We start from the raw sequence: 24,457 nt of genomic DNA, 5'->3' as shown, positions 1-24,457 counted from the left end.
TTTGTGTATGTAATGGCCTGTAATAATCCAAAACTAGGATAAATTGTTTGTATTTTGATTTACCTATGCATATCTGATTGTATATTTGCCTATTCTATTATGTTTCTATAAAGTGTGGTTCCTGCCTAAGCGATCGTGTTTCCCTTTTTGATCCATTTTATGTGTCGTTACTTTACATACAAAGATAGTAAGGTTTCTTCACGCAGCAGTCCTTTGTCATGTATCTATTTGGAATGCAATACTTATGGCTGGAAATGTGTTAAATACAATTTTCAGTACAAAAGTAGACCTGCCTATTCCCTCAGCAGACTTGTAGCCTATGAAGCACAGTCATCATTGACATGCCAGTCATAAAACAGTACAGATGTTTCTGATTCAGATAGCAAAACCTTTATTCATTTTTATATTAACCTGTGAAAGAAAGTAATCAAGGATACAAATATGGACAGATTGGGATACAGATTCGGGGCTTCCATGAGTAACAAACTGACTTTAAATCAAACGGCATAAGTGACATGTTAGGTCATTTTAAACCCTTCCAAAGCAGGTGTGTGTTTGGAACATATGTGTTTAACATAGCAGAGATGGTTACGTTGACAGGTTTGTCATCTCTGGGGAGAGGGGCTTGGCCTGTGATAGGGTAGGTGCTGATGGGGGAGGAGTCTCTGTGGGACCCTGGGCTCTGGGGGAGGCCATGACTGGATCTGGTCCTGAAACAAAACCACAACAATATAAGCATGATATAGACTGAAAGGTTGTATAGCCTACCTATGTTTGTGCATTTTGTGGAGAATTTGATGCATTTATTCTACCTGGACGAGGGGAGGAGCCAAACTCACCAACTCCCTCTCTTTCAGCTCTCGCCACGACATCATCTTCAGGAAAGTTGATGTTCTCTCTGGACTGGCTGTGCTGCCTGTAGAGACACACACCCTCCACTGGTCAATATCACACTGCATTCATGTTTGGTGTGAATACATAGAGCTTTATAAAGATGCATACTCACATGCCGAACAGCATGTCATGTAGTCCTGGGGATGGAAGAGGAATTCAGATCATAAACATTCAGTTCAGTTGTGAGTGTGTGTGTGTGCGGCTGTGTGTCCGACTCACGGGGGCTGTTATTGCGGTTGCGAATGATGAAGATGAACAGTAGCACCGTGGCAATGGCGGCGAGGATCATCCCCCCGATGGCTGCTCCAATCACAGCAGGATACGCGTTGAAGGGCGGGGCCGCTGAAACACATTGTAGTCATTATAGCAGCACAGCAGACCTTAATCCGTCACAGTAGCAGACGATCTATGTTTCACAATCATTTAAATGTGCTGAAATATACAAATACGATCCTTACTGTATCATTTTCGATCTCATTATATCTCTCTCACCTGGGGTCTTTGCTAGGGAAGGATGTCCCACAGTGCGGTGATTGACAGCTGTGACGCGGAACTGGTAGGTGAGGGTGGGAATGAGGTTGCCCAGGGTGTGATATCGCACATCTGGCCCCTGCTCCCCCACCTGCAGCCAGGAGGGAGAACTGCTCCTTCCCTCCCCTCTCTCCTCCTCCTCCTCCTCCTCCTCCTCCTCTCCGCTCCTCTTCCTCCCCGGAGGCACCGTCTCCCCGCCCACACGCCAGCGCTCCAGCGTGAAGCTGGTGAGCCCTCCGTCTCCCGCTACCTCGTCGTCGCCCTCTCCGTCTCCCTCCAATCGCCACTCAATCTGCACCTCGCTGCGCTGGTGAGTGCTGTACACCAGTCTGACCAGGGTCACGTTCGGAGGCATGGGGTACCCTAAGAACAAAAGAGAAAGCGATAGAATTATGTAGATTGATTATGAGAGACCTTTACATGTAGCAAGATCAACAGAGAGAAAAACATGTTACAGTGAGAGGTCCTTACTCTTGACCAATAGGGTGATCGGGATCTCGGCCCCTCCCACGGCATTGGAAGCGGAACACCAGTATTGGCCGCTGTCTTGGATACCGTCGGTCTCCCGCACCGTCAGATTGGCCCAGGCTGCCTCCCGCTGCAGCAGGTACTTTTGAGGAACACTTCGCACTTCCTGTCTACGGTTGTTGAACCAGGTGATGTCACCGGCTGGAGGGTAGTTGGCCGTCAGGATGCAGCTGAGCTCGACGTCACTGCCCTCATACACAGACACCATGCTCCTCTGGGTCAGCAACACTGGAGCTTCTGCAGAGAGATGAACGAACGGATGAATTGTTGTGATGAATGGTTTGAAAAGTAACGGTAACGGTTCTAATGGCTAACCACATCCGACAGTTATGGATCCAGCTGTCCCTGTCTATGTTAATATTTGCAACATTTGAGTGGCTTTTTCAATCTAACCTTACCCAGCTTCAGGGTGCAGGGCTGGGGCAGGGGGTGGAGTGGATGTTTCCCACGGCAGGTGTAGGCCTGCCCACTCTGGGCGGAGCCAGAGCGGAGAACCAGAATGTTGGCGTTCTCCTCCCCTCCTCCGTGCTGCTGGCCCCCTGGCCCCTCCCACCAGAGCAGAGCCCGGGGAGCTCCGCCCCCCCAGGAGCAGGAGAGCATCAGCTGCTGGTTGTCACGTGTCGCGTATGCAAAACACACTGGTGCACCGGAGGGAGACCCTGGGGCATGAAGGCATATAGAGAGACATGGTGAAAAAGAGTCAAAGGGTCTATGATGGTATGTTTACCAATCACCAAAATGACCATTCAACAGTGAACTCACAGGTGCGTGAAGTGCACTGTGTGCTTTGGTCGAGGGCTGGGTGGGAGCCTTGGCAGGTGAACAGGGAGTTGTTGAAGGTGTTAGCTCCAGACTGCAGCACGGTGGCGTTATTGGTCAGCCCTGCCACTTCCTGCCCCAGGACCGCCCCTTCCTGTCCAGGGGCCAGTAGGCCAGGGCTCCATCGAAGGGAGGGTGGTGGCAGGCCCCCTGGCCAGGTACACTGCAGGCTCAGGGAGGAGTAGTTGAGTGCTGGCTGCACGATGCAGGAAGGGGAACCATCAGGAGGGTCTGTGGGGACAAGATACAGTAGTAGGTGAGATGGGTTCTAAGTTGATCAGATTAGTGAGCTGTGGTACAAATGAACTAGAGATGCAACTGTTGCAGTTTCACTGAAGACAGCATGGGGGCAGTCTAGAGTTGAGTGTGCAATGTCAGCAGCACAGAATAAATGTTAGACCAAGTCTGGCACTAGTGTCTGAATCAGTCTACTAAGACTGATGCTTATCAGTTCTGGAACCACTGTTTACCTCACTGTATACATTATGACCCGAGCCCAACAAGTTATTGTTGGTCAGAAATTGAGTCACAAGGGTTAGTGTGGAGACTCACAGTAGACAGTCAGGGTCATTGTCTTCCGCACGCGGGTATTGAGGTTGGTGTTCAGGGCCAGGCAGGTGTAAATGCCGGTGTGCGTGCGCAGGATCCTGGTGATGGTGAACTGGGGTCCGGTGTAGACCTGGGAGTTGTTATAGAACCAGACGTACTGGCTGGGTGGGTTGGACTGGGCCTGACAGAGCAGGGAGACCGTCTCTCTCTCCAGGGCAGAGTAGCCACGCTCAGTCACGCTGTACGGAGTCACGTCGATCTGAGGGATGTCGGGACCGTCTGGGGAGAGAATACACACACACTCACAGGGTTGTTTTCTGGAAGCCAGGTGTTGTCAGTGTACTTATAGAGTAGGGCATGGGTGTGTTGTGTAAAGTAGTCTAGTTGTAGAGAGAGTAGTATTTAAATGTTACACTCACAAATGACGTCTAACCAGATTTGGTCTGATCGTTGCTGGTTGATCGTGTTGCGGACACTACAGCGGTACCAGCCTGTGTGGTTGCGGTTGATCTCAGTCATGTTGACCAGGCTGCTGTTTGCCTGGCCAAAGGTTTTGATGACTCCATTTTGAGTCTCTTGCTCAAACTCATAGTAAATAGGTAAGGTCCCATTCGCTAAGCCGCAGCGCAACCCAATGGAAGACCCTTCTACTGGAGATGCGTCGCTCACCCAAATAGAGGGCTTTGTGACTGGGACTATATATGGGAAAGAAAGATGGATGGATGAACTGATTAACTGATTGATCATTCAACTGCTATAATTCCATTAAGGTTTTAGAAAAGAATAACATTCATTCTTACAATAAACTGTGGTTTCTGACCAACCTCTGAAGGACATGGGTAGCCATTGAGAATAGATACGGCTCCTGCTCTCCCTATGTTTTTCTGTTCAGGGTTTGGGGTGCACTTGTTTCGCCCTACTCTTACCCAGCTTCAGCGTGCAGGCCTGGGGCAGTGGGTGGAGTGGATGTTTCCCATGGCAGGTGTAGGCCTGCCCACCCTGAGTGAGGAAGGAGCGGAGAACCAGAATGTTGGCGTTCTCCTCCCCTCCTCCGTGCTGCTGGCCCCCTGGCCCCTCCCACCAGAGCAGAGCCCGGGGAGCTCCGCCCCCCCAGGAGCAGGAGAGCATCAGCTGCTGGTTGTCAACTGTTGCATTTAGGAAACATGCTGGTGCACCGGGGGGAGACCCTGGGGAATGAAGGGAGAGAGACATGGAAGTAAAGGAGAAGAAGGAGGAGGGTGTTTGCATGTGTTATGTAGGATATGACATTTTAGACACTCAGTTATACACACACAAACACCCCAAATTATCATGTACTCACAGGTGCGCGTGGTGCACTGTGTGCTTTGGTTTAGGGCTGGGTGGGAACCTTGGCAGGTGAACAGGGAGTTGTTGAAGGTGTTAGTTCCAGACTGCAGCACGGTGGCGTTATTGGTCAGCCCTGCCCCTTCCTGCCCCAAGACCGCCCCTTCCTGTCCAAGGGCCAGTAGGCCAGGGCTCCATCGAAGGGAGGGTGGTGGCAGGCCCCCTGGCCAGGTACACTGCAGGCTCAGGGAGGAGTAGTTGAGCGCTGGCTGCACGACGCAGGAAGGGGAACCATCAGGAGGGTCTGTGGGCACAAGATACAGCGTAACACAGGGCAGGCCAGAGTTGAAGGTGATTAGGGCACAGAGGTTGTAGAGCAATTTGTGTCATGGTTCTTTAATTAAATGACTTCAGGAAGTCTTCAGGAATGTCTTGAAGATTGGACAGGATTGTTACAGTCTAACCTTTTGTTCTTTGCGTAGTGATATCAATTTTTTTGCAACCATTCTTTTTTTTTTATGGTATGTTTATTGAGATGTGTTGGTTCTGTTACAAGTGTCAAAGATAGATGCCACGGCTGGGGCCAGTGTTGAGTTGTGAGTCTGGCGCCTGTCAACACAGCAAGGAAGAAGCCAACCAATGTTTGCCATGACTGTGACATCAGCAGGTGTCATCTGGCTGGATTCCAGCACCCCTCATAACCTCCAGACAGTTTAGCACCTTGCTCCACTTTCCATTCTGGAGTACTGCTCTGATTCACTCCACTGAACGTGTGCCAGTAGGTGTCTGGGCCCTGGTGATTTATATTGCCACCACATCTTGAAACTACGGGTGTCTCAGTTTTAATGTTCCACAGCTTTTACAAACTCATTGTAGGTGAAAAGTAACGGGTGTGTTTGACATGTTTACTTAGAATCCCCCCATTAACTAGAGCCACTGTAAATGTTTTTTTTATTTTTATATATGCAGTCTTTAGGTATTCCCGAGTGCAGATTGGAGTTACAGAAATGTGATCAATAACATGATTTGTCATTTTATTATTTTCATTTTGTGAATGATACAGAATGTGCTTTGTATATTTCTATCTGTATTGTTTTTTAACTTGCTAATGTTGTCTGGCTATTTACATTGTTAATGAGGGTTTCAGGAATTACAATGCGAAGAGTTGGTCGTACTAAAGTCTCTGCTTTTTGATCAGGTACTTTTATGTCATAGCATCATATGTTGTATTTTCTCATGTATTTGTAAACAGGCACTTCATGTTATTAATGCACCCTATTCAGCAAGAATCAAACCACCCTGGGGTAGATTTGTGTCTGCTAAATCACTTGCATGATTTGATTTTAGATTAGATTCAATTCTAAACTGGTGATACTTAATGAAATCCCTGTCTGTCTTTCAACAAAACAAAAGCATGAAGACTATCATGCTCGTGTGTGTGATGCAAGGTCAGAGATGGCTGGAGGTGAGTGCTGAGTTGCAGATTTTGGGTTCGCTGACATAATTAGCTGGCCTAATGAGCTGCCTTAATTAAATGTATCTCATTAAAGTGGAACTAATCTTTCCTGACGTATCGCTCCACGTTAAGGCTGCCAACGTCAGTGTTGTTTTTTGAGCGCTGAGATCAGTCATGGAATCTTCCTCACCCTAGTTTGGTTATTCCCCCGGAGCGGAGAACACTTAGCTCAGTTACGTAAGACACAGACAAGACAAGGACATAGGAAGTGCGGAGACTCACAGTAGACGGTCAGAGTGATTATCTTCTGTGCGCTGGTGTTGAGGTTGGTGTTCCGGGCCAGGCAGACGTAGATGCCAGTGTGCGTAGGCAGGATCCTGGTGATGGTGAACTGGGGTCCGGTGTAGACCTGGGAGTTGTTGTAGAACCAGACGTACTGGCTGGGTGGATTGGACTGGGCCTGACAGAGCAGGGAGACCGTCTCTCTCTCCAGGGCAGAGTAGCCACGCTCGGTCACGCTGTACGGAGTCACGTCTATCTGAGGGATGTCGGGACCGTCTAGGGAGGAAAGCATACAAGCACACAATATTATTGTATATTAGAGCATGTACACATAGGCTGAGTTTGAGTTGCAAGGAGAATAGTATTTTAGTTGTTCACTCACAGGTGACGTCTAACCAGATTCGGTCAGATTGTTGCTGGTTGATCATGTTGCGGACAATACAGCGGTACCAGCCTGTGTGGTTGCGGTTGATCTCAGTCATGTTGACCAGGCTGCTGTTTCCCTGGCCAAAGGTTTTGTTGACTCCATTTTGAGTCTCTTGCTCAAACTCATAGTAAACAGGTAAGGTCCCATTCTCTAAGCCGCAGCGCAGCCAGGCTGAAGACCCTTCCGCCGGAGATGTATTGTTCACCAAAAGATAGGGCTTCGTGACCGGGACTACACATTGGAGAGACACAAAATCGCTGGATTAAAAAAAACCATGGGTGAAACATGGGTCAGTTCCTGTTTGCCATCACTGTCGTATGTGTCTCTCCCTATGTTTTTCTGTTCAGGGTTTGGGGTGCACTTGTTTCGCCCTACTCTTACCCAGCTTCAGCGTGCAGGCCTGGGGCAGCGGGTGGAGTGGATGTTTCCCATGGCAGGTGTAGGCCTGCCCACCCTGAGTGAGGAAGGAGCGGAGAACCAGAATGTTGGCGTTCTCCTCCCCTCCTCCGTGCTGCTGGCCCCCTGGCCCCTCCCACCAGAGCAGAGCCCGGGGAGCTCCGCCCCCCCAGGAGCAGGAGAGCATCAGCTGCTGGTTGTCAACTGTTGCATTTAGGAAACATGCTGGTGCACCGGGGGGAGACCCTGGGGAATGAAGGGAGAGAGACATGGAAGTAAAGGAGAAGAAGGAGGAGGGTGTTTGCATGTGTTGACATAACATGTTAGACACTCCCACAGTTACGCACGCACAAGCACACAAATTCTCATGGACTGACAGGTGCGCGTGGTGCACTGTGTGCTTTTGTTGAGGGCTGGGTGGGAGCCTTGGCAGGTGAACAGGGAGTTGTTGAAGGTGTTAGTTCCAGACTGCAGCACGGTGGCTTTATTGGTCAGCCCTGCCCCTTCCTGCCCCAGGACCACCCCCTCCTGTCCAGGGGCCAGTAGGCCAGGGCTCCATCGAAGGGAGGGTGGTGGCAGGCCCCCTGGCCAGGTACACTGCAGGCTCAGGGAGGAGTAGTTGAGTGCTGGCTGCACGACACAGGAAGGGGAACCATCGGGAGGGTCTGTGGGGACAACAGGCAGTAAAACACAGGGCAGACCAGGGCATTAGGTTTGTAGGAAGATTAAAAAATGAGTCAGATTCTATAAAAGGTCAAGAGTTCATGTTGGCGGTTTAACGTGAGTAAGACCCTTTTGGAGCTGTTCTTTCGCCAATTTCATGGGCGGTTTAAAAATCCCTTTGAGATCATTAAGCCTTTCACTTACTCTCTCATAATGATTGATGGTAATCTTTGACTTCAGAGCACAACTACCCTGGACTACCGCATGTCGGGATGACCTCAAACTGTTGCCAAATTAGACTTTGTCATCGGCGGTATGACTGAATCAGTCTTTGTTAAATGATCTCTGTTTTCTTATTAGCCTTGGAAAACGACTTTCTTCTGAATCGGTTGTGGAGAGCTGAGAGCCGCTCTTTGCAGCTAAAGCAGGTTACTCCTAAAGACTGGAGCAATGACCTCACACAGACAGAGTGGGCCATGGTTAGGGATTAGGGGCTAAAAGGTTTAAACTCACGATAGACGGTCAAGGTGACGGTTTCGCTTATGCGGGTGTTGAGGAAAGGGTTCTGGGCCAGGCAGGTGTAGATGCCGGTGTGCGTGCGCAGGATCCTGGTGATGGTGAACTGGGGTCCGGTGTAGACCTGGGAGTTGTTGTAGAACCAGACGTACTGGCTGGGCGGGTTGGACTGGGACTGACAGAGCAGGGAGACCGTCTCTCTCTCCAGGGCCGAGTAGCCACGCTCGGTCACGCTGTACGGAGTCACGTCTATCTGAGGGATGTCGGGACCGTCTAGGGTGAGAATGACACACGCACAAATGATTGGACACAAACATGCAACCACACGTGCGCACACAATGGGACACAAGCATGCCAAGTCAACGCATACACACGCTCACCCACAGACTCAGCAACTTCCTCAAGGTTTGTTGTGGTGTATATTTAAGATAGTATACAGAACTTACAATACAATATGGGCTAAGTTTATGGTGAGAGTGGGGAGTCAAGTTTAGGTTACTAAACTTGTAAGTTTAGGTTGTAACTTTAGGTTGTAAACCCTAGGTTGTAGGGTTAGGTTGTAAACTTTAGGTTATAAACCCTAAGTAGGGTTTACAACCCTACTTAGATTGTACACTTACAGGTGATGTTCAACCAGATGCGATCAGATCGTTGTTGGTTGACCGCATTGCGGGCACTACACCGGTACCAGCCTGTGTGGTTGCGGTGGATCCCAGTTATGTTGACGAGGCTGCTGTTTCCCTGGCCAAAGGTTTTGTTGACTCCATTTTGAGTCTCTTGCTCAAACTCATAGTAAATAGGTAAGGTCCCATTCTCTAAGCCGCAGCGCAACCAGGCTGAAGACCCTTCCGCCGGAGATGTATTGTTCACCAAAAGATAGGGCTTAGTGACCGGGACTACACATTGGAGAGACACAAAATCTCTGGATTAAACAGAACCATGGGTGAAACATGGGTCAGTTCCTGTTTGCAATTGCCGTCGTATGTGTGTCGTGGTGTGTCTCACCCAGGACGGATAGGCGTGTGTAGTAGTAGTAGAACTTGGCTCCCTGCGGTGTGTCGTACAAGGCCTGGCAGGTGTACAGTCCATGGGCTGCCAGCGGGAGGTTCTCAATGCTCAGTGAGGAGCTGTTGTGAATTATCGTCAGGTCTCCCAGAGTCTGTGCCAGCTGCTGGATCTTGGGGCCCTTCCCAAAGTCGTAGACGACAGCTCTCAAGGCGTCTGTTCCGGGCTTGGTGAAGCCCCAGATGTAGACATCAGGTAAGGTGGCTCCGCACTCCAGGATCACGGCTCGGCCCACCACCCCGTCTAGACGGGAGTCCACGTACACCACCTCCCCGGGGTCGAGGATGTCCACCGCTAAGGGGACGCCCACACACACACGTTTATATATACAAATGTATACATCCACACGTATGCACACACACACATGCACAAAGGTGTAATTGAGAGCATGGTGTTCTGTGCTCTGGTTGGGGTTGGGTTGCAGAATGTTTGGCCTGTACTCTGGCCGAGAGGATTGAAACGCACACTTTCGAGAAAATACTACTACCTGATAAAGAATCCCCTCTCTCAACTGACATTCTAACTACACGTTGCGTCATCTTGGATCTCTTTCTCTCTTTCTCTCTTTCTATATATATATATATCTAATGTGAAAGGGTAAGATTCTGAAACCAGATGACTACAAAACTGAGACATTCGAAATATTAATATGTATTTTCAAACAATTGAAAAGACAAACATAAAAGAGAAAAATGTGAGGGAAGCGGTGACACTTAAAGAGGAGCGGTAGAAGAAGAGAATTGGACACAACTATGAAAAATGTCCCAAAAATCCTTAAAGAGAGAGAGAGAGTGATAATGAGTGGGAAACTGAGGAGAGAGATCCATGTATGTATCCTGAAGGAGAGAGCGAGAGTGAAGCAGAGAGTGGTGGAGGGTTCTTACCGTGGCTGGGGGACGTGAACAGGCAGGTGAGCAGACAGATAAAGGTCAACACTCTGGCCACCATGGTACCATGATGCTCTTCAGTCCCCCATCTTCTCCAGTCAAAATCGACAATAATAACAACACTCTAGCCAACCAGGCACCCCGGACAATCCCCCTTAAAATGTCAAACCCCTCGAACGTGTGCCGATAAAAATCTCCAAACGTAGAGCGCTTCGATGGAGAGAGGAGGGAATCCTATGAGCCAGGCAGTCGTTATTAGACTGAGGCAAGGCAGGGAGAGGGCCAAGTTGGGGTTTAATTATTCATCCTGTGTATGCATGTGTGTTTGTGGGTGTGTGTGTGTGCAGTTTAGAATGACATAATGATACCAAACTCATTTATTATAGAGTATAGTCAGATGGATGGATGGACAGGCTAGTATTTCATCACACACACATACCTGCACACCTTTCCTAATCCAGCAACAAGGATTTACACCCTCTTAGAAAAAAATCCTTTGCCTTATATCTCCTCAGCGCTCAGTGGAGAGGTGTGGTTCCATCCAGATTCACACGTGTGTGAGTTAGTCAGTTCAACTAGCTCTAAATGGTGTAGAACATGGTCTTTTCTCTCTACCCCTCTCCTCCTCTGTCTGGCATGGGGCTGTTGCCAAGGCTACCCCCTGTGATGGGGCTTCCATGGCGTGGAATGGTCTTTGGCTATGGGGATTATAATTTGGGAGGCAGGCTAAGGACCATTAGAGCAGAGTAAACACCTCTGATGGGATTAGGATTAAAAATAGGGCCCAAAATCTGGGATCTCCTTGCAAGACTTGGAGTTTCCTCCCTGACCCAGACATGATAGGTCAACTCCACAGCAGGTGGCGTTTACTGGCTGCTTGGGCATATTAGCTTTGATCCTCACGAACTCCCTACTCAATCAAGCACCATCTCCAAAAAGAGTGCCACATAACCGACTGGATTCCCATTGGTTCAATTCTATTCTTTGTTTTATCATTTTGACCCACACTACCACAACTGAAATCTACTCTTAAGGTTTAAATGGTAGTGTGTACAGACAGATGGTTATTGTGTGTGTGTGGTACAAAGAGTGTGTAAGAGCAAGGCTTTGTAAATGACATGATAGTGTAATGTGAGAATGGCATGAATGAATGCACGACAGTGATCAGTTTACTAAACTTGGCAGAGCACGGGTCGACCATCAGCTTTGAACAATTTACAGTTCGTCTGTGTCCAAACAGCATGTTTGCTTTTCATAGGAATTTGAAGTAAAACTGGTACGTAAACGAGTGTTGAGTCTCTCTTGTTTGGACTGGACAAACATCTTAAATGTGGAAAGTACCAAATAAATGTGTTTCTTTGTCAATCAAATGGAGAACAAAAGAACAGTAGACATGATAGTTTAATAATTACAAAAATATGAAAGCAATGTCAACAATACAACTGACTGTCAAAAACAGACTGGGAAATAGGTACTTTTATCCCAGGCGGGAAAAAGAGGACGCTTATCTCATTTAGAAATATTTGATGAGAGTATATTTGATGAGAGAATGAAAATACATTTTCATTCTCTTTTTCAATTCAATTAGAAGTGTATATTCACATACTTATCGACAACTTTGATATATTAAAGTAAGGTTGTGCTTATACTTTGCAAGTTCACTTTAAGTATAATCTTTTTTTCGCTTGGGATATGTCACTAATCAGGATCTGCTTATGCTGTTGGTTCAGTTACGCACACACAGGCATGGCTCAGACATGAAAACACTCATGCAAACTCGCGCACACACACACTTAACGTGTATCGACATACAACACATACAGTAAATATGGCAAATGAATGAGAGAATGACTAGATGACTCTCCTTTGCTGTGAACGTTTTTCCAGCCTATTAGGTATTTACAGTAATGCTCACATTGAATGGATTGTGTTGTGTTTGACACTTTTAATATGAAGTCCAAATAACATTGGGATGACGAGATATTCATGTACTTTCATGCTAACCCTAAACTCATCGTTGGTGGAGTGCATGTCCTTGGTTTGCCTGACTAAGGATTTCTACAAAGAGGGTTTACGCAAAGGTTCAAGTCTTGCTTTAACATAAAAACAGTTTTTGAAGCTAAATGTAGACCATGCAATCACTAGTATACACATACCATGCTGTTCCACACTTCCAACTCACAGAACACAACATCTCAACAATGACAGAACATGGTCGCAAACCAAAACCGTGTCGCATAAAATATGAACATAAAATAAAAACTGTTGCTGCCCATAAAAACATGACATGGTACAAAAGCACAAAATGCATCACATTGGTACTGAGAGCAACACAAACTGGTATGGTCGTCAGATCTCCTCTAATCCGATTATTCACTGTGGCTGGATTGATACTGTAAGTAATCGAGAAAAGAAATACAGAGAGAAAGAGGGACAGATGGAGATAAAGAACAAAAGGATGACTTTTCATCCAGTACACGTACACTGTGAAGATGGCAATGGAGATCTTCCAACTGTACTCAAACCAGTTCCAAACTTTGAATGTGTCGGAAATAATCATAAAGTGTGTCTGTGGCTTCGACACTTGGAACTATTCTGTCAACCTGCAGGCAGATGGCAAGAAGCTGACCCAACAATGCCACCGTCTCACTGGATGACGACTAGCATGTTGGAATGCTTCCGAGTTTCGGGAGATAATCCTTCAACTCTAAAATGGCAGTTCATCTCTTGTCTTGTCAGTGTTGTGTGCTCCCTGTCTGGTGCCTTATAACTGTAACCGTCTAGTGAGCCACAACAGGGATGAGGTTGTGTCCCAGATACAGGTCCCCTGGCCAGACACAAGTTCAGAGTCCTGAGGGGACTGTCAGGAGGAAAGTAGACCCCAAACCAGTCTTTGTGTTCTGGTCACCACGTCTTCAATTCCAGATCAAGGATCGAGGGCTTAGGTGAGGGTTAAGGGGTACGTTTTGAAGGATTGGAGGGTTGAGGCGCAAGGGGTTTACGGTTGACCAGTCAAGGACTGAGATACATGGGCCGAGGGAGAGCTCACTTCAGACGTACTGCTCTTTGGGGAAGGTGTAGGGGGCCACGCCTGGCGGAGGTGAGAGCATGGGGAGGGAAGGGTATCTGAACACCTGGGAGGAGTTGGGCGACGAGAAGGTGTTTTTCGAGATGTTGTTGGTCGACGGGGAGGTCGCGGTGGGTTGCGGGAGAGGGTAAGGGTGCTCGGGGAGGAGGGAGAGAGGGGGGTTGATAGGAGGGGAGTAAGGCTCTGGGTAGTCCTCCTTGTTGCAGGCCAGTCTGTAGCTCACATAGTCGGCTGTGTTTGGGAGCTCTTCATAGAGCTTTCCGGAACGCTGAGGAGAGGCCAAAGATATGAGATGATTGACAACACCACAGACCAAGTACCAAATGACAACAGGCCTGTCTAAGCAGCTGACTACAAACGGCGCATGGAACTGGCTGACACACACAAACACACTTTACCTGGCCGTCCTCATCCGGCCTCCTCTTGGCGGACGAAGGGGCCATTTTAAGAGAGGGAGAAGAGTTTGTCCTGGTTGACAGAGAAAGTGCAAGAGGAGTGGAGCGTGAGGGTAGCAGATTTGAAAATCGATACATCGACATAGTGACAAGTGTTTGAGAAAGGTTGTGGCCAAAGGCCTCCGTACAAATAGGAAAGGGAGAGTAGAAGAGCGGGAAACTGCTCCAGAGCAAGAACGGGAAAGAGAGAAAGAGGCGAGGTGTGACAGAAGACTACACTGTACATACGAGTCACTTTCGGCCGCTCCGCCGCACTGTTTCCTCATGTTCAGCACCATCACGGTGATGGCGATGCCTAGTGTCACCCCGCCAGCTAGCAGCAAGCCCACAACGCTGATGACATCACCGGGGGCGACCATAGGCAGTGGCTTTTCTAAGAGAATTAAAAAAAAAGATATTCTTAATAGATAACAACACAGACAGTCTGTCAGTGACACATTCTTCTCCACTCTCATGACTAAATTGGAAAAATTGCTGTATAAACAAAGGAAAGATATCTCTATATGGACAAGAGAAAAGATGAGAGGAAGCTGTTAAAGCCTATATCAATTAATCAAAGACTCATCAAGCTGTAGCCATGATCCTAGGTGACCTATAAGGACAATACCTGCTATGTTGATCTCAATAGAGGCGGATCGAGTTCCGATGCTATTGGTCGCGTCACACACGTATGTGCCAGCCAGCTCGTACGTGATTGGTCCTTTGATGATGAGGACATTGTCTTGGATTTCAATGCTGTTTGATATGGAGCCGTTCATGCTGCACAGGACAGACAATACAGGACATTAGAACACCTTCGCTGCACACACACACACATAAAACAACTACACACACACACACACATAAAAAAACTCCACACACACATATAAAAACACCTCCACACACACACACACACACACACATATAAAAACACATTCACACACACACACACATACACACACATAAAAACACCTTGAGTCACACACACACAAACACAAAAAACACCTCCACACACACACAGGCAAACTCACAGCTTCCACTGGAACAGCGAGACAGCTGGGTTGGCATCAGCCACGCAGGTGAGCTCAACATTCTCTCTGTTCAAGTACCAGTTTCCATCAAACCCTTCTATGGACACCTCTGGCTCATCTGAAACGTGCAAGCGCGCACACACACACACACACACACACACACACACACACACACACACACACACACCAGACAGTCATGGGAGACGGTGATTGTGTGTGGCAATAAAATGAATCTAATTGGTGGATTCTAAAAAGAAGCATGCATTTCAGAGTGTGTATCTGCTTGTTTGTCGAAGTGTGTGTGTGCTTACACTGAATGTCCAGTGTCACACTGTCTGTGTAGACCTCGTCGTTGTATGTGGTGACGCAGGTGAGGACCTCCTGATGGGTCTCTCTGCTGGGCACCAGGATGTAGTCACTCTGGACCGTGATGGTCCCATCCCTGTTCCGAATCTGTCGCGTGGTGGCCTCCCCTGGCACACGCGTGTCCCACCTGCACACACACACACACACACAGACAGGGGTTGCACACATTTTTAAGAAACGTTCTCCTCTTTCTCCTTTTCTGGTTCATTGTTTTTAAGGCCTCCCTCTCTCCTGTAACCTCCTGTTTCTCCTCTTTGTCCTCCACCACCCTGTAAACAACTCTGTGTTACACACAAACACGCCTCACCTGATTGTGCCAGGTGGTTTACCATTGGCTGAGAGACAGGTGGCCACCGGCATCTTCCGATTGGATGACCGTGCCACCAAGTTGGGCGTGGACAGACTCATCTGGGTCAAAGGTCGAGCTGAACCGATGAAAACAAAACAGTTAAGTGAGAACCGAATAAATTAGCACCCCCCATTCTAACACACACACACACGCACGCACCAGAAAACAAAGTACTATGGAGACGTCCCTGCCTGTCTTACCGTAGACAGTCAGGTTAATGGTGTTCTCCCGGTTGCCTGCGGGGAAGGTCGTGTACTCGCAGATGTAGGTGGCCTCGTCGGCGAGGCGCAGCGAGGAGAAGGTGATGGTGGTGTCCTCCAGAGAGGGGATGCGGCGCCGCACGCCCACGTTCTTGAAGCTGACGCGTTCCCGGAAGGGCGGGGCCACCGACACGCCCAGGGAGGGGTTGGCGATGGCCACGTTCTGCTTGCTGCCGTTCACCAGCTTCTGCCAGGTCACCTTCGAGGCGAGGAGGGAGGGTCGTTACCATACATGACACAGGGTGTGACGAGTCTTTTGGAAACGTGCGAGAGTTTGAGGAGAACCGTGTCAGAGCTAGGGGTCCTGAGTCCGGTTTTACCTGTGATATTTTGACGGGTGGAACACTGTTGACGAAGACACAGGGCAGCTCTACCTTGGAGCCCACGTACCCCGATCGCCCTTCCGCATCCATCTCCACAGTCTGGCCATACACTCCTAGGACCAACACACACACACACGGTCAGATACATAGTGTTCAGAATGCATACGAAAAAACACACACAAACGTGCCATCTCGGTCGACGCACACTGTCGTACTCATAGCTGCACTTCCTTAAGCCCTCCCTTGGTTAAGCAGAGAACGCAGCTCAGCTCCGGAGTCAAATGTGTGTGACATGAGAGGTGTGAGGAGGCTGAGGGGGTGCGTGGGGTTAAGACCCAAGAAGTCAGAGGGGAGTAGGAGACTGAGGATCAAGTCTGAGAGGCAGGAGTGAGGAGTAGACACAAATAGCAGCGAGTCGGCTGACTTAGTGACCCATTTAGCAAATCAGCATCAGTCACAATCCCCCTTGCTGCTGATTGAACACTACTCACGTGCGCATGCGTGTGTTTGTGTGTGTGTCTGTGGGACGGAGAGAGAGAATGGCGAACAGGGTCTGTTTCCCCCCCCCCCCAAACGTGGGTTTGTATGTTTGTGTGCACCGTGTGAGTGCATGCATGCGTGTGTGTGAGAACGAGGGCAGCCATTGTTCTGAGGTGATTGTTGTCCTCCTGTGGAGTCATTGTTCTCCGCGAAGTAGTTCCCGCCCACCAACCGTCCTCCATGGCCTTTTCCATCCACATTCCCAAAGAAACATTTTACAAAGTCCAATACAAATAAACAGATGTCTATTGCTGATTTTTTTTTACATCAAGCCTTTGCGTGTAGGAATAGCATTAGTAGGCTTCCAAATAAAAAGCAATGGTACGGGGAAAGCTGATTTGAACACGTTCACATGCAACGTCTGTCACCCCATTCACCCACCCTGTTAGAAGTTGTTATGTGTGTGTGTTTGCGTGTGTTCACTCACATGTATGTGCTTTATGGCATTTACAGTTTACAGGACATGACAGCATTCAGTATATTACTAAGAAATCCGACTGTGTGAGAGCACACATGTCCAGTATCTGCATGCTACCATGTGAGTGTACGCGTGTATAGCTACAGTACATGTATCTGAATACAAGGGTCCAAGACCAAATCTGATCTCAATTGCACTTTCTTGTGTTTCCTATGAGTAAAGACTGTGACACACAAATAGCAACGCCTGTATGTCATTAGCAATCACTCAACCCATCACCCAATGGATTATCTAACCAACCATATACTGTATAAAGCAATGTATTTTATACATGAACATTTTATTCTTAAAACTAGAGGAGACAGAGAAGAGGTGACCGACAGTAGGAGGAGAGAGGGAGGAAAGAGGCAGAGAGGGAGGAGGGAGAGAAGAGGGATGGGTAAAAAAGTCAGAGAACACCATGACTACAGTTCTGGCAGATACACCAGGTCTTTAGGGGACATACAACCACACACACACACACACATTGTGTAGCCTCTATGTAAACACACAACCGTAATCCCATGCGTATCAACGCACATGATCATACCCACACACAAACACAATGCTTCCCTCCCCCACTGGCAGGCCAGCACGGCCGCTGAGCTGATTAGAGGCTTTAGGTGAAGAGATGGAGCAAACTGAGAGCAGCTACCTGTCTGATGACACGCACACACACGTACACGCACACAATAAAGAGAAAAAAAGGTACAAGCATGCATATGGATTATGCACAGGAACGTCCTTTATGGCTGAAAAAAAAGAGGAAGTGTTTGTGAGGGTGTGTGTGTGAGGGTGGGTGTGTGTGTGTGTGTGTGCGTGTGTGAGGGTGTGTGTGAGGGTGTGTGTGTGTGAGGGTGTGGTCAGTTCCTCGGAGCTAGTCTACAGTCTGAGCTAGCAGGGTCTGTGCTCCTCCCATTTTGAGATGTTGTTGATGAAGAGACAAAGCTGCTAAACAATGTGCATGGGAACCCACCTCAGCAGTCCTACATACTGGAGACAACTACACACACATTGACACACATAGTGAGAGTCGAGGGCCTGGGAAAAAGAATTCAACAATGGATGGTCTCTTTCTCTTTTTCACATTGGAATGTACAGTAAGTGGTGTGGGATGGTGTAGCCCACTGTACATACAGCATGGGATGTAATCCCTAATCAATCGCAGATTTGTCCGACCAGAGATTGCACAGTTAATCTCTCTCACCCTTGCTCTCTTTTCCCCTTCTCCTTCTCCCATTCTATCGCTCCAACCCATCATCCCAAACACACAAACACACACACACACACACACACACACACACATAGGTCAGAGAGAGAAGAGAAAGCCATGCACCCAGAGTGCCAAAAACATCCAGATGTTGCCTTCGTCCTGTTTCAAACATGTTTCTAAATGACTCCTGACCAGTATATAGAATGAGGGTCCATTTCTAATATCTATACATCTGTATAGAATTGTCTGTGAGCTAACAGTTAAAACAGGAGAGAGTTAACTAGACAGACTGTGGGATGAGACAGGGTTTGATGAATGGGGTCATCTCCAGTGATTCTTAACAGTCTGCCATTTACAACCTGTTCATTGTCAGACATTCAGTGTCCCTTGACAAAAGTAATAGTTAGAAAAATCCTTTCAGGCTGTGCATTAAATATGCTTCTGGGGTTATTAAAGTGGTAATAAAAATGAAATGAAAACCCAATTTGAGAGACTTTCTGAATTACAATGAGAGAGAGAGAAGGGGACCCTGAGAGAGAGAGAGAGAGAGAGAGAGAGAGAGAGAGAGAGAGAGAGAGATTAACTGTTGAAGCTCGGGCCTGATAAATCTTTGATCAATTGAGGGATTTCACACAAGGTTTATTCATGTGATGTATTACAGTGGCAGGGGGAGTCGGAGGGGAGTGCATACACACACACGGCAAGCACACACACATGCACACACACACACACGTACTTATTCTCTCTCAGCCACACACACTGCCACTGATCACAGGGAATCCACCATCGTAAACTGACCATGTGACCACTATTCCAAAACTGTGTGATTGTGGACAAGTGTGTGTGTATGTGTGTGTGTGTGTGTCCCCAAATACACACACTGTGCTGCTTCCTGTCATATCACTACTTTGTTAAATTGATTGTAATCTCTTACACAATTTAAAGGTGGGGTCAATGTGTGTGTTCGTCTGAGTGTGTATGTGCATGGACCGTACGGGAGTGTGCATATGTGTATACGTGTAATCTCCGGGCCTCTCTGAATGTAGAGTGTGTGTTTGGAAAGTTTTCAAGGGGAGCTCACAGGATTAGGATTTCTGTTGCTGTGTTTTGGGGCAGGAAAGGGGGATAAACAGAGAGAGGGAAAGAGGGGAGGGTCAAAAAATGAAATGAAACGGAAAACAAACAGAATGGAGAGCTGGAAAAGGGGGGATGGAAGGGTGAAAGAGATGGGTAGATAGAGACCGAAAGAAAGAGATTGAATTGTATTTCTTCGGGGTAGTACCTGTGTATTTGACCCACTGTTCCATACGAGGCCAGTGGATTGTGCCGAGATCCTGTGCGTGTGTTTGTGTGTCCAGGGGTATGTCTGTCTGACTGTACTGTATATTAATTGTTTGTGTCTGTCTCAAGTGTTTGTGTGTGTGTGTGTGCAAGCGTGTGTGTGTGTAAGTGTGAGGTTTTTTGTATGCATGCATATGTGTATGTAGTAAAGAGATATGAGCCAGCGTGAAAAACAGCTCTGACATCATTTCTATGACGACACACTCTGGGGATCTGCACTGTAGGGCTATCGAGAAGTTAGAGGTTGTTCCTGTTGTAGCAGTTATTGAGAGATCTGTTTCCAGGTTCAGGTTCAAGTGTCCATGCAAATAGTTTTACTGATGCAACTGCCTTGACCATATGGAATGTGTCCATAGAGACCGTGTCCAACAGCTCCATGGCAACAAAAGCTGTCACACCATCAGGGTGATTTTCTAGCCTTTAACCTCTAATCCACAAGCTCAGCACTTCATAAGGCATCCCTACCCACTTGGTGAAGGCGTAAACACTCATACACATAAACATAGATGGATACAGATCATACACATGCACACACATGCACTTTCACACATATTGCCAAACTGGCAGAGAGATTAATCACTGAGTGAGTAAAAAAAAAAAGCTATCACACCAGATGTCCCAGCAGCTCGAACCCAATCCATAGGTTGGAACATTCTATAAGTCCTCTACTGATTGCACAATCTACTGATTGCAAACCCATGTCTGTTTCCTAGACCAGACTTTACAACATACACCACCGATCTTGTGGTGTATGTAAAGTCTGGTCTAGGAAACAGTGCTCGGTGCTTCATAGAGGAGAACGGCTGCAAAGATGTTTGACTGAGGCTTCTCTATTCACTGTGTGTCGCTGTTCATCGATCAAGATCACAACTCCGTTTGCTTGCTATCATAAAAAAGGCCCCCCCACCCACACAAACACTCAAGGAGACATGTGGTTTCAGAGATGCACTACTGTCGCTAACCCAGCCAGAGCACCCACAGAAAAGAGGCTTAAACGGGGAGCAAAAGGGGGAGGGGAGGATGGTAGTACCTTGGACAGCACAACAAGTTGTTACCAGGAATATCCAAAATACTCCCGAGTTCTCCATGCTAAAATCACCGTCGCCAGTTTTCAAGTAGATATATTCCAGTTTTTTTGTTTGTTCCAAATATCCCTTCCGACTCCTACACACCGAGAACTGATGAACAATTGCAATGTACGTCAGTCTCGGTGGCTGTGCTTTTTGAGCGAAGTCCCCATGCGCTGCTGCGCTGCGACGTAAAAAGCCGGACTAAACCAATAACCTAACCAATTAAGAAGAAAGGCTAAATTAAGAAGAAAAAAGAGTTGATATAGGAAGTTGTTTAATCCACACAGTTGGTACTGAATACTACTCAATCCCTCTTCATTGTGGCTTGTCACTGAAATGAACTCCACGCGCGTCGAAGCGGCTAGGCGGGGATAAAGAAGCTTATGAAGCGTGGGCAGATTATGACCCTAGATACACACACACTCTGACAACAAATTACAGCCCCGTCTAGTGCTGTCTGCCTACTACCATGGTATAAACCAATCTGGAAGATAACTTTTCGGTTCATAGTTATAAACAGATTTATGCGCAGTCATGAAGTGATCTCCAAACGGATCTGTTCGACCTACGCACTTTATATTGCGAGAAACTGCTGAATGGCTCGTGCCTCTCCTTTTGCGCACTACCCGAATTGTTGCTGTGTCCTGTGCCAATAGGCTGTCTATCACCCAGACAGTGTTAAGCATATTGGCCAAATAGTCTATTATGGCCTACTACGACCAATAACACATTATGGTAATAATCGATTTGCATATGTTAAACCTTAAACCTACACGAAAAGGAGTAAGTAGCCTAAAAGTAGTGATGAGGTAAGTGGACATGCGTGGACAAGGAAGACAATCGAAGGTCAAGAGGGGGTGAGTGGGACCAGGTTACATTTAGTAATTTAGCAGACGCTCTTATCCAGAGCGACTGACAGTAAGTACAGGGACATTCCCCCCGAGGCAAGTAGGGTGAAGTGCCTTGCCTAAGGACACATCATTTGGCACGGCCAGGAATCAAACCAACAACCTTCTGATTAATAGTCCGACTCCCTAACCGTTCAGCCATCTGATCCCCCAGTGGTTTCCGGTTGACCGTGGGGCATGATGCTACCAGCAGCTGGTGTGCGTGTGTAGACAAGGCAGAGGCTTAAGAGACAAGGGCAAGCGAGGAATTCCCTTGCTATAAAGGTGGTCTGAGGTGAAGAGGACATGCAGGAGGCTCCCGGAGTTGTGTGAGTAAAAGGAGGGCAGGAGAGGTTAGGTAGCTTAGAAAACCAAGCTGTGAGGTATGACACCAGGCCATAGAGTGGACGAGGAGGACAGTTTAGGTTATGGGAGGCCGAAGGATTTGGAGGACGAGGGGAATGCATAGGATGTATTGCTGTAGGATGTAGTAGAAAGGACTAGGGTATGGATCTGAACACGGTTTGGCCAGAAGAGATAAAGATTTAGAATACAGGAGACAGAGAGTAGGAGTGGTGTAAAAACAGAAAAATTGTAAGGAAAGAAAATGGATCTGAGCAAAGGTGAAGTCTACATGATATCCAGGCAGGGAACTGCACGTGGAGGATAGAGCCTTGGTACATCGACAGAATGCCCACTACTTCATACTGGACTACACCACTGGAGATGGGGTTGTCAGACATGAGAAACCTGGAGTGAGTGGAGACAACAGTGTTCAAAACACATTCCCAGGGTTGTCTCCAGTTTCACAGTGAACCTGCAGGGGGAGCCAAAGAGAAGGACTTTCCATGAGGCGGCACACTTTCCGTTTCGGTTGTGTTTACATCATGGCCAGAGGGGGAGGGGGAAGGAGGGGATGGGGTGGGGGGGACAAGGAGAGGAGAGGAAAGGTCGTTCAAAACCCTGCTGATGACAACATTATACTGTTCTGTACTTAACAGTGTGTGTGTGTGTGTGTGTCAGGCTGGTGCTCTCTGTCACAGCAGAGGAGAGAAACGAATCAGCACTCTCCAGCTCACCACCTATCCCCCCCCATCACCCCCCCCCCCCCATCCCCTCCCTTTCTGAAACAGACAGTCTGCTCTGCAGTCCTCCACCAGCCCAGGGAAACACACCGTCCTGCCAAGAGTACCCGAGGAGCAGGCAGATAGAGACAGCTACAGCAACCACACCAGACCATAGGTAAGGCATCAGCTCATGTAGTCTATATTGTATATCTGCACATCTGGCCAGTTGATACTTCATCCCCCAGAAGCCCCCTGTTTTTGGAATGAGACAGAGGATGTGCTGGAGTGCAGAGCCGCGAAAGGCATAGAATATTCTAGTATATATCTTTACGGCACTAGAAATGTGCTCACCAGCTTCATTACAAAATGCATTAGATACACTAAAATACATTCTTGCAGCGGGGTAACAGTCTAGAAATGTGTTCTACAACAATACTGAGCTTCACAGGGAACTAGCTAGCAATGCTATTGCTATTCAAGGTAGTATTATCTAATGTACTATCAGTATTATTAATGGGCAACAGCTTGAGGTCTGCTTAACTAACAAGAAAGAGAAAACGTTACTGGACTAAGATAATAGTGCAAGTTCAGGAACAACTACCCCACATAGATAGTGCTAGATAGTGTATGGAGCTGAAGCAAATAAAAGATGTTGTTTGGTAGAAGGGGTGGTGATTGCGTAGGTAAAAAAAAACAAAGGCTGTTTGTTGTTTAGGTGTCCCGTAGGTTTGGCTGCCCCAGACCTTTATGTTTGATAAGCTTATTGATTCCAGAGACTCAAATGCTACTGCCTGTCTAACGATTCCTTCCTTCCTTCCCTCAATTCAATTTCATGTCGGTGTGCTTTGTTGTAGTAAATATTCCACTTCTTAGCAGTGGGACCGAAGAAACCATTATGGATACAAACTGACACAAATGATCTCTCTCTCTCTCCCAAGTTGGATGGTGCCAGTTCCATGATGGTCCAATCTCTGTACATGTGTGGAGTTACTTTGGGAGGTATGCCGAGTCCTTCTGCTCCAGAATATACCCTAGTATCTTCTCTTGACTGTCCAGGTGTAGGAACACTGGGTAACTAACTGGATGTTCTTCCTCCTTCTGGCCCCAGTGTTGCTGGCGCTGGGTCTAGTGCCTGTACACAGTGAGCTGATGACGGTGTGCGCGGAGGAGGACGACGACCTGAGGGTGGACTGTCTCCTGGAGACCAAACCCAGCATGATTAACAGCTATGAGTTCTCCATGTCTTCCGGGACCAAGGAGACCCTCGTCAACACCAACGTGTCTGGCTCGATCGTGGCCACGCCCTTCCGGGACAGAAGCTACGTGGAAGAACTGGAGCCACATGGCTACCGCATGACGATGACTGGCTACGTGCCCAAATTCCCGGCCAACACCACCTTCATGTGCAAAGTGACCAAGAACGTGGCTTCTGTCTATGTGGAGAAAGGTTAGTGTATGTGAGTGTGTGTGTGTGCGTGTGTGTGTGTGTGTGTGGTGGTGAGGGAGGGAGCGCTACAGTGGGCTTTCTAAACTAACCGTTGCTGTGTCTTTTTTTCCAGAACATTTGCTGCCTTGCTCAGCTGTCAGCGTCTTTCTGCAGAGCTGCAGGTGGATGATGTTTCCTGGGTTGTCTTTCTATCTCGCACATATCTGCAGTCTGACCTCCCACTGACACACACACACACACACACACACAGACTGAAACACTCACGT

General features: G+C 47.8%; 2 protein-coding genes across 2 annotated transcripts; both read right to left on the bottom strand.

The window, feature by feature from the left end:
- Positions 1-380: 380 nt before the first annotated feature.
- Positions 381-8,328, bottom strand: LOC124468291 (hemicentin-1-like). The gene is made up of 17 exons (XM_047020951.1): positions 8,311-8,328; positions 7,565-7,817; positions 7,173-7,433; positions 6,747-7,022; positions 6,365-6,640; positions 4,643-4,930; positions 4,248-4,508; positions 3,741-4,016; positions 3,325-3,600; positions 2,716-3,003; positions 2,352-2,612; positions 1,897-2,190; positions 1,387-1,788; positions 1,114-1,236; positions 1,007-1,031; positions 840-916; positions 381-710 (listed from the first exon to the last, which is right to left on the bottom strand). The coding sequence occupies exons 1-17, from the start codon at positions 8,326-8,328 to the stop codon at positions 589-591; spliced, it is 3,777 nt and encodes a 1,258-aa protein (XP_046876907.1). The 3' UTR covers positions 381-588.
- Positions 8,329-12,396: 4,068 nt separating this feature from the next.
- LOC124467978 (nectin-1-like) lies at positions 12,397-21,347 on the bottom strand. The gene is made up of 10 exons (XM_047020516.1): positions 20,751-21,347; positions 16,167-16,282; positions 15,787-16,045; positions 15,545-15,662; positions 15,183-15,364; positions 14,872-14,989; positions 14,469-14,620; positions 14,090-14,234; positions 13,805-13,874; positions 12,397-13,674 (listed from the first exon to the last, which is right to left on the bottom strand). Exons 1-10 carry the CDS (start codon positions 20,806-20,808, stop codon positions 13,369-13,371), a joined length of 1,524 nt encoding a protein of 507 aa, XP_046876472.1. The 5' UTR covers positions 20,809-21,347; the 3' UTR covers positions 12,397-13,368.
- Positions 21,348-24,457: the final 3,110 nt, after the last annotated feature.

The sequence above is a fragment of the Hypomesus transpacificus genome, chromosome 5 (genome assembly GCF_021917145.1).
Source record: "Hypomesus transpacificus isolate Combined female chromosome 5, fHypTra1, whole genome shotgun sequence".
Lineage (NCBI taxonomy): Eukaryota > Metazoa > Chordata > Actinopteri > Osmeriformes > Osmeridae > Hypomesus > Hypomesus transpacificus.
This window is presented reverse-complemented; position numbering and strand designations above follow the sequence as displayed.

What these genes read in the sequence shown, in the direction of transcription:
- LOC124468291 (XM_047020951.1), bottom strand. An exon ending in GGCCTGCACGCTGAAGCTGG is followed by an intron (nt 7,023 to 7,172) that starts GTAAGAGTAGGG and finishes TCCAATGTGTAG; the next exon opens with TCCCGGTCACGAAGCCCTAT. An exon ending in GGCCTGCACGCTGAAGCTGG is followed by an intron (nt 4,017 to 4,247) that starts GTAAGAGTAGGG and finishes TCCCATATATAG; the next exon opens with TCCCAGTCACAAAGCCCTCT.
- LOC124467978 (XM_047020516.1), bottom strand. Translation starts at nt 20,808, where the DNA reads ATGGAGAACTCGGGAGTATTTTGGATATTCCTGGTAACAACTTGTTGT. An exon ending in TGTGACACTGGACATTCAGT is followed by an intron (nt 14,990 to 15,182) that starts GTAAGCACACAC and finishes TGCACGTTTCAG; the next exon opens with ATGAGCCAGAGGTGTCCATA. An exon ending in GGAGCGGCCGAAAGTGACTC is followed by an intron (nt 13,875 to 14,089) that starts GTATGTACAGTG and finishes TCTGTCAACCAG; the next exon opens with GACAAACTCTTCTCCCTCTC.